The following is a 16,088-nucleotide window of genomic DNA, read 5'->3' as shown; positions in this document are numbered from 1 at the left end:
CTCAAGAAGGGCTCAGCCACATGAGTGAGTACTCTCTATTGTGAAAGGAATCAAACTGGAATCTTGTTGAGCACACAGCAGTTTTCTTTCATATGACTGACCAGCTGAAGTATCTTGCACCCCTCAGGGATGTTTCTGATGGACTCAGAGGCAGATCCTTGACAGTAATGACAATTGTCCTTAATGGTTAGAGACTGTATTAAAGTTACAAAACTGATACATGACAGTCCTGGAATCTTCATAGATTCTGAGAATTCAGTGGCAGGATATACTGTAAAAACAAAGCTTACTGGCAACAGAAGGTTAACTCTGGCTAGATTCTTGAGAGAAGAATCTATCAGTGCTCAGCACTAAAATAAGCAAGCCATGCACAACAAAAACCAGTTCTCTACACACATTTTAGAATAATCTCTTTGAAATCTATCGAACATTGTCATTTTATGCAAAGAGCCAGACACACAAAGATGAATAAGGCAAACAGGCAATTCTGGATATCTATGAAATATACCCCTAACAATGGATATACCAACATACAGCTCACCTTACATTCAGCCTTCACTGATGAATATACTACCAACACGGGTTCATCATCATCTTCAATATCTGAGATCTGCTCAACTTTAGTACCAGTCGCCTCATACCGATCACAAGAAGATGCTAGACATCTCTCATTGTACAAAGCAGGTCCAACTTCCACTACATCTGTTGAGATCTGTAAAATCACCAAGTCCTTATCAAATCATCACTGTGGTCGCTCATTACATGTAATGTGGTACACTTCCATTACAAACATTTCGCACTATGTCGAACTGAAAAGGTTGTAATGAACGAGTTTTCAATACCATTACTAAGAATATCGCTTTAATAATACATACAGTCGAACCCCAACTGAAGATTTTCTTCCTTTAACATTCAGTTTAAATGACCCCAAGTCAATAATCTCAGCCCTAAATAAAGGGCTTCTTCAGCCAGTGTTCAAAGCCCCTCAATCCCCAACGAAATAATATATGAGGGTTTCCACTGTACTATACGAGGGGCATTCAAGTTCTAAGGTCTACTGCACTGTGTACCTGGTCAACAATATTCATTAAGGCACATCATTGTTATTATTATTTACTTCTTTGACATGAAAATAGCCACAATATATAAGATAGGAAGAAAATTATCCAACAATATTTGAATACAAAAAAGTTAACAATAACAATGACATCAGGCCTTAATGAATACTATTGATCAAGTACACAGTGAGTATATGCGTTTAAATAATAATTTTGATGACATTTTAAATATTTATCGAACATTTAGTGAATTAAGTGTGAATTAATGTTGTTAAATTAATACTGTCACATTATAGAAAGAAAACATGACTGTATGTTCAAACTTTTTGTTAACATTTCCTGGCAAACTCCATAACTGATCCCAATGGTGTCTGCGACCTCATGGATTCTCTGGAGACAGTCTTCATTGTTGATCTGTCGTATTTTTTCAACATTTTCTGTTGTTCTGCTGGTGCTTGGTTCTCCTCAACGTTTGTCATCTTCAACTGATGTTCGATCGGCCTTCATACATGAATGTCATTCGAAAACCACTGTCCAGCCTATTCTAAAAAGCCTCAGGAAGCGTTTCAAGGGTTTTGGTACCAGATTTACAGAGCTTCATGCAAAACATTATGCAGACACATTGCTCTATTTTGGCATCCAATGCAGACAAGATGAAACACAAAGTTGAAAAAACACTCACGTAAAACAATGTGTGTTCAACAGTGTGGTGTCACATGGCAGACTTGACGCAATCTGTTTGCGGAAGTGTGACCTTGGCCTCCATTCTCATCTTCTTTCACCGAGGCAGTTACAACAGTATAACTCCGGGAACCTTCCAATAACACCTCGTACATATACACTCTTTTTGCTTAGACTGACCAATACTATGACCTCCCACAATACTGACCTTTCCTCCTGGGCCATCCCATATAAAGGGAATTGCAAATTATGAAGCTCCTCCTTATGCAACCCTCTCCAGGCCCTTGTCATTTTTTCGTCCTATGTCAAATATTCTCCTAAACACTTAGTCCTCAAACTCCCTCAATCTATGTTCTTCCCATAACAATTAATTCTCAAGCACCAACACATCCTCCAGGCAAGATTTTTGTCAGTATTTTTAATCTCATGATTTTTCTTGTTATTCTCTCTATTTTACACAATAGAAGTATTTTATCACTGTAATTTACATTCTTTCAATAGGCTCAACAATTCAAATGTTCCAGGAACGTGTAACTAGAAGTTTTCAATGTTTCTGTGAATAAAAAAATACTTATGGAGCTGAGCCCTTCTTCAGGAGAAGACAAACCTGCAGCTACTCAAGAATTTCCCAGCATTTTATGGAACCTGAAGGTTCAGTACTGTGTTCACAAAAGCACTCCATTGGTCCCTACCCTGAGCTAGATCAATCCAATTCATACCATCCCATCTTATCTAAGATTCATCTTAATATTGATACCCTCCTATGCCTTGGTCTTCCCAGTGGTTTTCTTCCTTCTGGCTTTCCCACCAATATCCTATATGCATACCCCATCTCCCCCATTCATGCTACATGCTAACTCATCCTCCTTGACTTAATCATTCTAATTACACTTGGAGAAGAGTACAAGTTATGAAGTGTGTGTTATTTTCTTGTAGATAAGAAAACAACACACTTAAAATGAGTTAATGGGGGACAGTGGACATACTAGACAGAGTCTAGAATATTTTGTTAGGCCCTGAGAGGTTAAATGAAAAGTAACAGAAAGTGCTCACTGAAATTACTGCTACTGTTCAAATAAAAGGGTTGGAATAGTGGCAACACTGCTGTAGAGACGCCATGCAATGGAACCAATTAATGTCACTTATACCACAGGCTACTTACATCCTTACCTTACCTCAGAACAATTGGACTCTCCCTTCCCATATCACGCGCATGCGCAATGAGAAGAACAGAGCTTCATGTTAGCTGGCAGTCTAATGAAATGTTGTGACGATGTTTTTGAAACAGGAACAACAGATACGGATAAAGACTGAATGTGCCAGAGGCTGTATAGCACAACAGTGTCATCAAGGTCTTCAAGAGGCTTGCGGAGAAACTGCATTGCCTTATAGACCAGTGGCAAAGTGGATAAAAGCCTTCAATGAGGGACATCAAAATGTGGCAGACATGCATCAGCCAGGTCGTCCTAGTGTCAGTGAAGAATTCTATGCTCTTTCTGCATTACTGGAGAGTGATCCACGTCATATGATTCGTGAGCTGGCCCGAGAGACATGATTAGCGCATATGACTGCACTTCACATTCTGAAGGAATGCCTGGGCATGAGAAAAATTGCATCACGTTGGGTTCCGCATGATTTGACGGAAATGCAGAAATGGCTATGAAACGACATTGCTCGTAAACACTTGGAGCGCTATGAGCACAAAGGAGAGGCTTTCTTACGCCATATCATTACGCTGGATGAGACATGGGCCAAATTGTACAAGCCACAAATGAAACGCCAATCGAATGAATGGTGTCATTACGAGTCACCATGAAAATCAAAAGTTCGTCAGAACCCCAGCATTGTGAAAGTTATGGTGATTCTCGTGTACGACTATGATGGTGTTATCCTAACGCATACCGTTCCAAGACAGCAGACCATCAATTAGCAGTATTACTATTCATTTTTGGAACACAACTTGTGACTAGTTTTGAGAAATAAGCGGTGACTTTCTGCAAAACCCACCCATCATTTTGCAGGACAATGCTTGGCCGCATGCATCACAAGCTGTGGCTGATTTGTTTGATCGATGGGCTGAGAAGTGCTGTACCACCCACCATACTCCCCGGACTTAAGCCCTTGTGATTTCTACTTGATTCCTAAGATGAAGGAACCACTTCATGGCATTTGCTTCAGAACTGTTCCAGGCAAGCTTCAGGCAGTAGACTGCTCCATTTAAACTATGACCACAACAGGTGCTGCTAAAGGTATCCTACGACTTCCACATCACTGGCAATGGGTTGTACATAATGCTGGTGACTACGCTGAAGGACAGTAAAACTTCGAAACATGCATCTATTTTGTATCAGTTGTAAATAAATAGTTGCCACTATTAAGTTCCAGCCCTCATATCTTGATGAGTGCAATTCCCTTGACACATACAAAACACAGCACACCTTCAAATTACTTATTCACTTTTATTATGACTATATAAGTGACTCTGATTCTGTAACATGTTTCAATGTTCAATCTTTATTTACAAGTAATTGGAGGCCTTATTTATTTACTGGTGTGAAGAAGCATTTCTGTGTTATTCTGATTTGACAGGCCTAAACATAGTACTGCAGAGGTATATCATGAACCTGCAGCACTTCTGCTTCCTTATAACCATCTCACAGAAATAATAGTCTGAAAAGAAACACAGCCCATACAGGAACCAGAGTGATAAAAATATCTAAAGCCTAGGCTCACCTCAGGTTTGATCTCATTTACAGAAAATGCTGAAGGTGTACAAATCTCTTCACTTTTTATGTGAATGAAATCTTCTTTGTTCAGATTATCAACACTGTTTTCTATTTTGATCTGATCAATATTCTGCTGTAAAATTGTAAAAAGAAAAATATGATAATTCTGGCAAATGATACACATCATATGCTTGCAACAGACATGCAAAACAGGAGAGAGCATGAACAACAGCTGATTACACAATTAAATGTCTAACACTCTACGCAGAACTGTGGCTGCCCAAAAACGAATACAAACAACTCTGAGAAAGAAAATATCAGACTCCTTTTTTTTTATCTCTTTCACACATAAAGCTCAGAGAGGTGAAATATGTGACAAAGGCATGTGCTGAAACAAAATTCATGAACCCTGGGATACTGAACCATGAAATTTATGAGCACCACCCCACACGAATAGAGCCTGTTCGGCAAGTTTCTCAGGTTGTGCCAAACTCGAGACAGAAATACCTCTATGGCATAACTGTTAAGTGTCTCTTACAGTTAGTCTACAGAACTGGTCATTGGCAAACACAGTAAAATAAAATCTATTGGTTCCTTAGTGCCAGCAATTCAAGATACACTCAAAACAAAACAAACTGTGTGGCCTGAAGCCAGCAAGCAAACTATACCAACCGAGCAATTGCCACTTGTCAGTGAAGTTAGTGCCAACTTTGGCAGGGAAAGGGTGTCACATGGTCAGAACAGATCCCCACGGCCATTAATCTCTCTTTTCTAGACCAGAGCCAGTATTTCCTTGAAATAGCTCCTCAATTATCCTCACGAGGCTGAGTGAACCCCTTTCCAGATCTCCTACTTATCACTAACCTGGTAGTGCTGGGAATGAAACCCAGAATCTCTGGATCTGTAGCCAGGAACTCTGACCACTAGACCACAGAAGCGGTCATTCAAGAGACACTAATAAAATCAAATTCTTTAATAGTTGCAGGACAATTACATTTTCCACAGATCAGCCAGTTTTGCTTTTAATGATATTGGAAAAGCTGAATTCACTGTCAAGTCTTCTTGCTTTAGTTTCTAATAGATTGTTTTTACTTCAACATATCTTCATGCGTTTATCTGAGAAGGATCCTGAATTGAATTACATGAATTGAATATCTTGAACCTCAAAAACAGTTCAGAGAGAAAAGGCCATGGTGACCTTAGCGACACACATGTATATCAATGGCACCTACCCCCCCCCCTTGTAATCCTAAGACAGTCAATAGGACTCCTTGGCCAGGGGATCAGCCCATCGCAGTGCTGATACGTATAGAAATGCAGAATAAACACAGACATCCATGCCTTGAGTGGGATTCAAACCCACAATCCCAGCATTCAAGCAAGCACACACAGTTCATACCTTTGATGGTGCAGCCAATAAGTACAGACACTTAATCTTATATTCACCCACAACCTAACAGCTCAGGTTTCCCAGTCACTCAGATCATCTCTTCCTACTGAATTCAAGTTTAAAGGTGCCTACCAACCTTCTTACTAGATGCAAACGATCCACTTTCTTAAACTCATTTGTCTGTAATATTTGAGCATGACCACATCCCAGCAACCCATAATACAAAACTGTAATAAATACCTTCTGACACCCAGCATCTTGTAATTTTAAATGACAACACAACCTGGTCCTGTGCCACAACTGTTAATTAAATGTCCCATATACCAAAAATTCAATAACTGATGGCATTTTCTGAATTAGATGTCACATAAAGAATGACTTGTACTATAAATAAACATTGACACAAATAAGTATAAGAACCATAAAAACATTAAACTAAGCTCACCTCCAGGTTAATCTCCTTTAGAGAATACGCTGCTGCAATACGAGGACCATCGGTTTTCATGTCAATTAGGCCTCCTTCCCTCTGAAGATCATAATTTTTTACCTTCATCCTATTAGCATTCTGCTGTAAAATTATAAACAGATGATAATTCTGTTAGACAAAATATCTTGTGCTTTCAACTGACATGCAAAAGAGGGGTCACAATGAACAATATCTGATTAGACTTAAACATCTGATATTCTATAAACACAGGCTTTCAGAAACTCAGTTGTTGGGCTCAGTGTAACACTCTGTGATGACAGCATGCTCATCAACCTGAGCAACACAAGAGATGGTCAAAGATGGCCCAAAGGAGAGGTAAATAGAAATCTTAGAGATGGAATCCATGTGTCAACAAAATCATGGTGGTGGTGGAGGTGGTGGTGCCAAGGGCAGCGGCATTGGTAGCGCGTGTCATCTTGGGCTGAGTTGTTTTCCTTTCAGGTAAATATAGTATAAAGTTCTAGTTGTCTATCACCTACAGAACGGCTGTTGACCCATGATGTAGAACATGCTGAACCTAGACCCAGAATCACTGAACTATAACTCTTTTTCAAGATATTGGCCTCCCTACAATGGTACATTTTTGCCATCAACTTGATAAGGTACTGATGCCAACAGCACAGACATACCATGACCACAGAGCCAAGTCTGGATATCATGCTTAAGTTCACCACGTTTTTTCCTGAACATCTGCCCTCCCTGGTGTTCCTTCAGTGGTCAAAATAATTGAAAACCTATAGGGCCTATAGGATGTTGATCGATCCGTTGACCAGTTGCAACGGGCTATTATCTCATCCTTTAATAGGAATTGTCCAGCTATGACCACTCATGAACAAAGGAGAGTGCCTTGTTGGAATAAACAGCTGAGTGGCCTCAGAACCAAAATGAGAAGGCTGTTTAATACAGCTATAAGAACAGGGCAGTGGGACACCTACAAGGAAGCCCTTACCTGTTACAACAAAGAAATATGGAAAGCCAAGTGATCCTCATGGAGGAGGCACTGCCAAGAGATCAATGATGTACCAGGCGGTGCCAGACTCATGACAATCATGGCAAAACAGGCCACCAACAAGGTCATTACGATTAAGCTGCCCAACCGGCAGTATACTCAAACAGGAAGGGAGACACTGAATGAATTATTCAGGGTTCACTTTCCTGATTGAAAAATTGATTGATAATTTGGACGATGGGCAGGGTCAGCAAAACCTGCGCACTTGCCAAAGCAAGACAAACAGGGTACACTGGAACCTGCCCAAAGTAATAATTAACCAATCAAAAATCTGATGCGCACTGAATACAGAACAGATGGGAACAGATGGAATTGTACCAGCACTTTTGCAGCAAGGGGGAGAACTCTTAGTTCCACATCTATACCTCATATATAGAGCCTGCATGGCATATGGTTTTATCCCCATGGCATGGAGGCAAGTTAAAGTGACATTTATCCTAAAGCCCAGGAAACTAGATTACTCCGAGGCTAAGGCTTATCGCCCTATCAGCCCGTCGTCTTTCCTTTTGAAAATGATGGAGAAAATAGTGGATAGGCATATCAGGGACGGGGCGCTGAGGACATATCCTCTACACCGAAACCAGCATGCCTACCAACCAGGTAAATCTACCAAAAGCACACTACATAATGTGGTAACACAAATAGAAAGTGTGCAATTGAACACAAGGATATTGCCTTAGGAGCATTCCTTGACATAGAGGGAGCTTTTAACAGATCCTCATTTGATACAATCAAACAGGCCGCTGGAAAGCATGGCATAGAGCCTGCAATATGCAGGTGGATCAGTGCTATGCTGGATAGCAGAACCATAGCTGCCACACTATCAGGAGACCCTGGGGACGTCTTTGTCTAGGGGGTGTCTGCAGGGGGGCATGCTCTCGCCTCTGCTGTGGAGCCTGGTCGTTGACGATCTCCTGTGGGGACTTAATGATGATGGGTATTATACAGTAGGATATGCTTATAACATAGCAATCCTCATAAACGGAAAATTCCTTTCAACAGTATCAGAGCATCTTCAAACAGCTCTGAACACGGTCCAACGATGGTGTGAAAGAACAAGCCTTTTCATCAATCATAATAAGATGGTAATTATACCGTTTACCAAAAAGAGAAATATACAGGGCCTTAAGGAACCGACCCTCTTCAATAAGACAATTCAGCTCTCCAGTGATGTCAAGTACCTTGGTCTAGTATTAGACAAGGGACTGACATGGAAAAAGCAGCTGGACAAGGTCATCAACAAAGCCTATAAGGCTTTTTGGACATGCAGAAGCATGTTTGGTAAAACTTGGGGACTGCAGCCGCATGTTGTGCATTGGATATACACTGTGGTTGTAACACCCATAATTACATACAGTGCCACAGTATGGTGGCCCAAAGTTAAACCCAATACAAGCAAGGCAGAACTTAGCAAAGTGCAAAGGTTGGCTTGCTTGGGTATCACAGGAGCAATTCGAACATCTCCAACAGCTGCACTGAAGACACTCCTTGGACTCCCCCCACTGCATATACAGTTGAAGGCAGAGGCCAGGGCAGGAACCTACCGTCTCCAGTGCAGTGATCAATACTTACTTACTTACTTAGCGGCCTCCGTAGTCTAGAGGTAACGTTCCCATCTCATGAGTCGTGTTACGCGGGTTCAAACCCGGCGAAGGTCGCGGAATTTTTAAGGGCGGAAAAAATCAGGGAACAAGTCCTCCGGGAGGGACTTTAAGCCGTGGGTCCCGTGTCGCAGCTTTACGGCATGTAAAAGAACCTCATATCTCCAAAGGAGGTCACTGAGCTAAATTCAAGGACATTTCCCGCCCAACAGTAGATGGGGGAAGCATTATAAATACCNCCCACCCTCTCCAATAACTAACTAACTAACTACTTACTTACTTACTCATGGAGCTGAGTCCTTCTGGAGGAGCCGCCAGTTCTGCAGCCACTCAAGGATTTCGAGCATTTTACGGAACCTGAAGGTTCATCACCGTGTTCACAAAAGCCCTCCACTGGTCCCTATCCTGAGCCAGGTCTATCCAATCCATACCATCCCATCCTATCTTTCTAAGATCCATTCTAATATTGTCCACCCACCTACGCCTTGGTCTTCCCTGTGGTCTCTTTCCTTCTGGCTTTCCCACCAATATCCTATACGTATTCCTCATCTCCTGGAAACCTAAATCCGATAGGTTCGGACATGCATACATAACTCAGGACATGAAGTGAACCCATATTACAAATGGGGTTTGACAAAATGATACTGAGACATGTATATGAAAAACCCTTCACAGTCAGATTTCCTGAAAGGAGTGAATGGGAAAACGGGTTTCAGCCTGACAAAAAATGGGGACTGATGTGGTATACAGATGGTTCCAAGACACACAGAGGCACTGGAGCTGGTGTGTACTGCCATGGTACGAGGTGGAAACTTAGTTTCAGCCTTGGGCGATACACGACAGTATTCCAGGCAGAAGTATATGCCATTAAAGCATGTATTATGGAGAATTTAGATAGGAACTATAGAAATAGGAACACCTACATTCTATCTGACAGCCAAGCAGCACTCACAGCACTTGACAAACACCAGATTAATTCAAAATTGGTCAGGGATTGCCACCAAACCCTCATGGAACTGGCCAAACATAACAGGGTACAACTGATATGGGTGCCGGGGCATGAGGGTATTGCTGGAAACGAAATAGCAGACCAATTTGCCAAGACTGGAGCTCAACATCCGTTCATAGGACCTGAACCAGCCTGTGACATCTCTTTAGAAGTTGCCAAACAGGCAATCAGGGAGTGGACTAACATGAAACATAAGAAATACTGGGGACCCTTGACTGGACTCAGGAAAGCAAAGGGACTGATACGAGGACCCTCTACTAAAAGAGCGAAGGGACTGTTCAAGTTAAACAGGAACCACCTACGATGGATGGTAGGACTACTTACAGAACACTGTCACCTCAAAGTACACCTCTACAAACTGGGACCATTTTTTTTATTGCTAGTGGGGTGGGACTAAGTCCCTTGTACTGCGGCCACTTCAGGCCTATTGTACCAGCACCAGATGATAGGTGAGGGTGATTGAGGAGCAATTGGTGGAATGAAGATTGGCAGGGGAAACAGAAGTACTTGGAGAACACCTGCCCCAGTGCCACTTTGTCCACCACAAATCCCACTTGGCCAGACAAGGGATCAAACCCGGGCCACCGCAGTGGAAAGCCAGTGACTAACCACTTGAGCCATGGCGTGGCCAAACTGGGAGTAAATAATAGTCCAACTTGTGAGAGGTGTCAAGAAGAAAATGAAACAGTCACACATATCCTGTGCGAGTGTGAGGACTTAGTATATTTAAGATTGCATCACTTGGGTGAATATTCTATGGAACCAAGTGACTATTTCAACATCCCCACGTACAAAATCGTATGCTTCATTCGAAGTGCGGGATTGTTGAGGGGGTGATCAGAAGGGGGGCACAATAGATCACTGTGGTCACGGTGCAAGGACCAAGAAGGATCACCCCTTATACATTCATTCAACCTTCTTATTACATGGAAACAGATCCACTTTCTTAAACTCATTTGTCTGTAATATTTGAGCATGACCAAAGCCCAGAAACTCATAATACAAAACTGTAATAAATACCTTCTGACATCCAGCACCTTGTAATTTTAAATGACAACACAACCTGGTCCTGTGCCACAATTGTTAATTAAATGTCCCATATACCAAATATTCAATAACTGATATCATTTTCTGAATAAGATGTCATAAAAAGAATGACTTAAATAAGTATAAGAACCATAAAAACATTAAACTAAGCTCACCTCCAGGTTAATCTCCTTTAGAGAATATGCTGCTGCAATACGAGGACCATCGGTTTTCATGTCAATTAAGTCTCCTTCCCTCTGAAGATCATAATTTTTTACCTTCATCCTATTAGCATTCTGCTGTAAAATTATAAACAGATGATAATTCTGTTAGACAAAATATCTTGTGCTTTCAACTGACATGCAAAAGAGGAGTCACAATGAACAATATCTGATTAGACTTAAACATCTGATATTCTATAAACACAGGCTTTCAGAAACTCAGTTGTTGGGCTCAGTGTAACACTCTGTGATGACAGCATACTCATCAACCTGAGCAACACAAGAGATGGTCAAAGATGGCCCAAAGGAGAAGTAAATAGAAATCTTAGAGATGGAATCCAGGTGTCAACAAAATCATGGTGGTGGTGGAGGTGGTGGTGCCAAGGGCGGTGGCATTGGTAGCGCGTGTCATCTTGGGCTGAGTTGTTTTCCTTTCAGTTAAATATAGTATAAAGTTCTAGTTGTCTATCACCTACAGAACGGCTGGTGACCCATGATGTAGAACATGCTGAACCTAGACTCAGAATCACTGAACTATAACTCTTTTTCAAGATATTGGCCTCCCTACAATGGTACATTTTTGCCATCAACTTGACAAGGTACTGATGCCAACAGCAGAGACATACCATGACCACTGAGCCAATTCTAGATATCATGCTTAAGTTCACCACATTTTTTCCTGAACATCTGCCCTCCCTGGTGTTCCTTCAGTGGTCAAAATAACTGAAAACCTATAGGGCCTAAGTGTGAACTGTAACAAGGGTGGTTCATGATTCCCCAGCTGAAATCTGTCAGTGTCATCATTCTAAAATCTGCTGTATGTGGGCACATATTATGATGTAGCACAGTGATCTGCTGTCACAGTTTCCCAGGGCTCTTTCTGCAAGTTTCTTACCCCGCAGCACTTTGAAGAAATCTGCTTTAATAATATACATTAATTGTTTCACTGTGTGGCAGTCATGCGTCAAAGAGGTGATTGTAGTGTTTCAACCATCTACCACCAGGAGTATTTTTATTGTGGGAAAAATACTATTGTAAATAGAAGAAAGGCCTAGGCCAGTGCTTCTAAATCGGCGGGCCGCAGCTCAGTAGTGGGCCCTGGCATCAATTATACTGGGCCGCAAGAGGCTCTTTTGGAATTTGTCATTTTCATTTTCTAAGCATTTTTCATGAATAAATATTTTATAGTGGAAATATTCTGAGGAGAATAATATTTGTGTCGAGAACGTCAGACACAGAACACCTAAATCTGTGTAGCAAATGTCAGTGACTAAGCCACATACTTTTAAACATGGAAGTATTCATGAATGATCGGGAATTTTCAGACATCCAAATATTTCAACATTTGGGAAAGGCAACACCGATGTTTACGACCAGTCATAAAAATTGCCTGCAAGCCAATTACAACAATGGGCGGCATATCATCTGTTCTCAGAACTGAGCGAAATATCATCTGTGTTGCAAATGTCAGTGATCAATCAGAAAGGAAGTATAAAGAAAATGTTTCCGCTGAAATTGAAGATCAAGGCAGTCTGTATCCAGTAATCAAATCTAGTAATACTGAATACTGCTCAATCTTGTTTGAACCCAGTTCAGATATTTGAGCCCTGTTGTTACCCATGATCATCTTCCATTACCCTCTCCCAGCTTTCCATCCATTTGGTTGGCTCAGGACTTTACTATTATCACTTATCTCAGTATTTTCCCACTCCTTTCATCTTCTTGGCGTTTTGAGAAAGGGGAAGTTCCTCATATTAGGTTCAGCATACCCTCGGGTGGCTTTCAGCATCTAAAGACAGTGCAGAGTTCGACCGCCAGGGTTGTGACCATTTTTCTACAATTTTTCATGCTTCCAAAAATCCGACATTTCTATGAGCCATGATTGATTGACTTCTATCTGTTTCTTAATTACGGGGCATTGCTCGCTGTTTGCTCTGTGGTCACTGCTACAATTTAGGTATTTTTTAATACAATGTCCTTCATGTTTTGCACTTCCTCATGAGAAGCACTGCTTTCCTTTGAACAAAATTTATTTATGCGTCCAAATTTCCCACATTTGTAACACTGTCATACTGCTGCAATAAATTTCATGCTCAACCTTCATGAATTTGATTTGTTTCATTCTGGTCTGTCACACTAACAATATTATAAAAGAAAAAACAATTCCGTCCAGTGTGACTGGTGAAGTTTTTCTTATTTCGATTCTTTATGCCCTTACATGTTTTGGTCCTTAGAGACCATCATCAGAGGAATATCGATACAGTTTGGAAACCACTATTACAATAGGTGTTCTGAATGTTTAAAATATATACATACAATGCTGACACAAAATCCAAAGTTTTCACAACTACAGCAGCTGTCTTGATAAATTAATTTTTTTTTTAAATTCTGTTATTTAAGTTGGAATTTATAACGCAATTAGGTTCGTGTCCTCTCTCTTATCACCTCTCCTGATGGGGGCTGAACTTGTGCCGCCTGTCTTTCTTGAGAATAAGGTTCTTTGATGTCAATAACATCAACATTTCTTCTTTGTTTTTCTTCCTATTGGCCTCCATTTCTTCCTTGTCCTTGTCAATTTTCACCAGCAGGCATTCGAACAATTTTTCCATTTACATCATGCGGCAGTATAATTCATCATAACTTGTGGCGTGTTTAAGTTCATATACAATTCTAACACCAGTGTAAGGTATCTGGCTACTGAGGACGCTGTTAGGATTGTTAATTGGTTTATTTAACAACCTACAAGTCGTAACTACAATTAATTATGACACTGTCACGGGTTTATGCACTTTACAAACCCTACACAACAATCTCTTCACTCTATCTTCAGTAGTCTTCACGTATTTATAACGCAGGAGCTATACAAGTGTCACTGAATTACACATTCCCAATACCTTCTCAGTTATCACAAACTATCACTGATTATCACACATAAACTCTTCTAATCAGGTCTCCGGTTCTTCTTCCACGGCTACTATACTTCAACTGAACTTATGACATCTTTTTCACATTCACAATTCACTTGCTACAACTGAACTCGGCAATTGCTAGACTTCCACTGCACTGCTTAGGCATTCCAGTTTCTCTTATAAACCCTCAGCCGGACAGCAGAAAACACATATCGCTTCCCTGTTGGGTAATTGCCGTGTTTACCGACTGCCTAGCAATAGTCGCTGCATGGACTCCTCTGCTGCATGACGTCACAGCCTAGTGGGGGAGGGGTGTTTACCGAGCATTACATAGTTACGGGATGAGTGGGGATATGTGACATCACTTGCACTTCCTGTTGCACAATCTAAGCATTCACAGAGTTGGCACCTAGCAATGCGCCAATACAATCTGCAACTCTCATGTTGCGCGCATCCCCCGAGGCCTCTGTGGCTCAACAGTTCCTGCATAGCACAAATACATCACAAAATGCTATATTTTACTATGCCATGGACACGGACCAACACTTTCATGAACTTTTTAATACTGCATATTGTAGTAAAAGTTTCAAAACTGGCCCCCAGACATATAACTTTTAAAGTATTTAATGAATTCAGTTTCTCTCATAAGTTTTAAGTATTACATGACTAGGATTTCTGATTACCACTTTTCTGCTGGATACACCTGAATGTGATAATTTTCAGCTCACTTAATGACTCAGACAACAAGCTGTTGCTTTTATACTTATGAAATTTTCTTGCTTCCAGTCCCTTATTTTTAAGGCACACTTTCTACCAGTCTTTCTATAAAACTGGTTTCAGAATTGTAATTTAGAGAATTTAAGATCCACTTTCACTTTTGCTTCTAAGTACAGTTAGCTTTAAGTTATTTACAACAGTATACTTTTATTTTAATGACTTAATTACAAAATCATTACATTGTTTACAGATCTACGATACACACTACAGCAATTTGCCTTTTGGAAACACATGCATGTGTACACATCCTATACCTACAGTAAACATGCATACAGTGAACTGAAATGAAAACAGTTAATAAACGTCCAGGAATCCATTCTGGAGATCACTGGTTTAACAGATGGGTAATTACTGGCAATTTAGAATAACAACAACATAATCTGGTTGTTGTTAAATGGTAATACCAACATTCAATAGTATTATCACCCACTCTCACATTTAAAATGGCTTCAATGCACAGACTTAAAGATTATCAGTCATTTTGCAGGCAAACTCTTATATGTTTCTATGTATTACCTAAATAAGACAAAATCTGTTCATCATAATAAATAAGTAAAGGTTATGTGTAACTGAACTAGGTACAAAATATACAATATATCGAATATTCTGGTAATTCAGAACTTTTTCATGTCTAGTTGGGGCACTTGGTGATGGATTGAGATGTAAGAACTGATTATGGCTGTAGCTAAAGTGTTGGTGAAACTCACTGCAAATGTAACAGTTGTAGAACCCTGAGGACTAGTTTAACAGTTTGAAGTTGGGTGTGATGATAATGCATAGCTGATTCTAAAAAGAGGGAATCTGCACTAGACTGATACAATACTTGTAATCAGAGGAGAAATGATACTAACCTCATTACTAGCAGACTGGTGATTCTGAGTTTCTTCAGTGGTGGTGCTTAAAAGTACTTCATGAGAATAACAGCCAATTTCTGTGGCAACAGAAGCTTTCTCACGTGCTGGCACAGGACTGTTTGTATTCTCTGTTCCATTGCCAACACCAGAACTGTCACTCAGTATACTGGTGATTTCTAATGCATGTGCCTGTAAAAATGACAACAACTGCTGGCCATCCATCAACATCATACAGTCCCCACTTTGTGGGGTGCTGACATGATTTGTGGACTGAAGGCATGGACTGGTGTGAATATCCTGCTTTGCCAACACCTGTAAACAATAAAACAATGCTTCCATC

The 16,088-nt window shown here is 40.6% G+C and overlaps 1 protein-coding gene across 8 annotated transcripts in view; it reads right to left on the bottom strand.

Moving 5' to 3' along the window:
* Window positions 1-16,088, bottom strand: part of LOC111875288 — a 65,594-nt gene that overhangs the window by 16,453 nt on the left and 33,053 nt on the right. For 4 of the 8 annotated variants that reach the window (XM_033755775.1, XM_033755774.1, XM_033755769.1 and 1 more), the window contains 5 exons: window positions 15,746-16,060; window positions 11,164-11,286; window positions 6,301-6,423; window positions 4,473-4,598; window positions 542-712 (listed from right to left, as the gene is read on the bottom strand). In XM_033755775.1, the coding sequence (XP_033611666.1) occupies window positions 542-712; window positions 4,473-4,598; window positions 6,301-6,423; window positions 11,164-11,286; window positions 15,746-16,060 (858 nt within the window). The remainder of the gene's footprint in view (window positions 1-541; window positions 713-4,472; window positions 4,599-6,300; window positions 6,424-11,163; window positions 11,287-15,745; window positions 16,061-16,088) is intronic. The other 4 variants (XM_033755771.1, XM_033755773.1, XM_033755772.1 and 1 more) reach the window with 4 other exon arrangements.

Source organism: Cryptotermes secundus, unplaced genomic scaffold (assembly GCF_002891405.2).
Source record: "Cryptotermes secundus unplaced genomic scaffold, Csec_1.0 scaffold1406, whole genome shotgun sequence".
Taxonomy (NCBI): domain Eukaryota; kingdom Metazoa; phylum Arthropoda; class Insecta; order Blattodea; family Kalotermitidae; genus Cryptotermes; species Cryptotermes secundus.
Note: the sequence above shows the minus strand (reverse complement) of the source record. Positions and strands in the feature narration are given on the sequence as shown.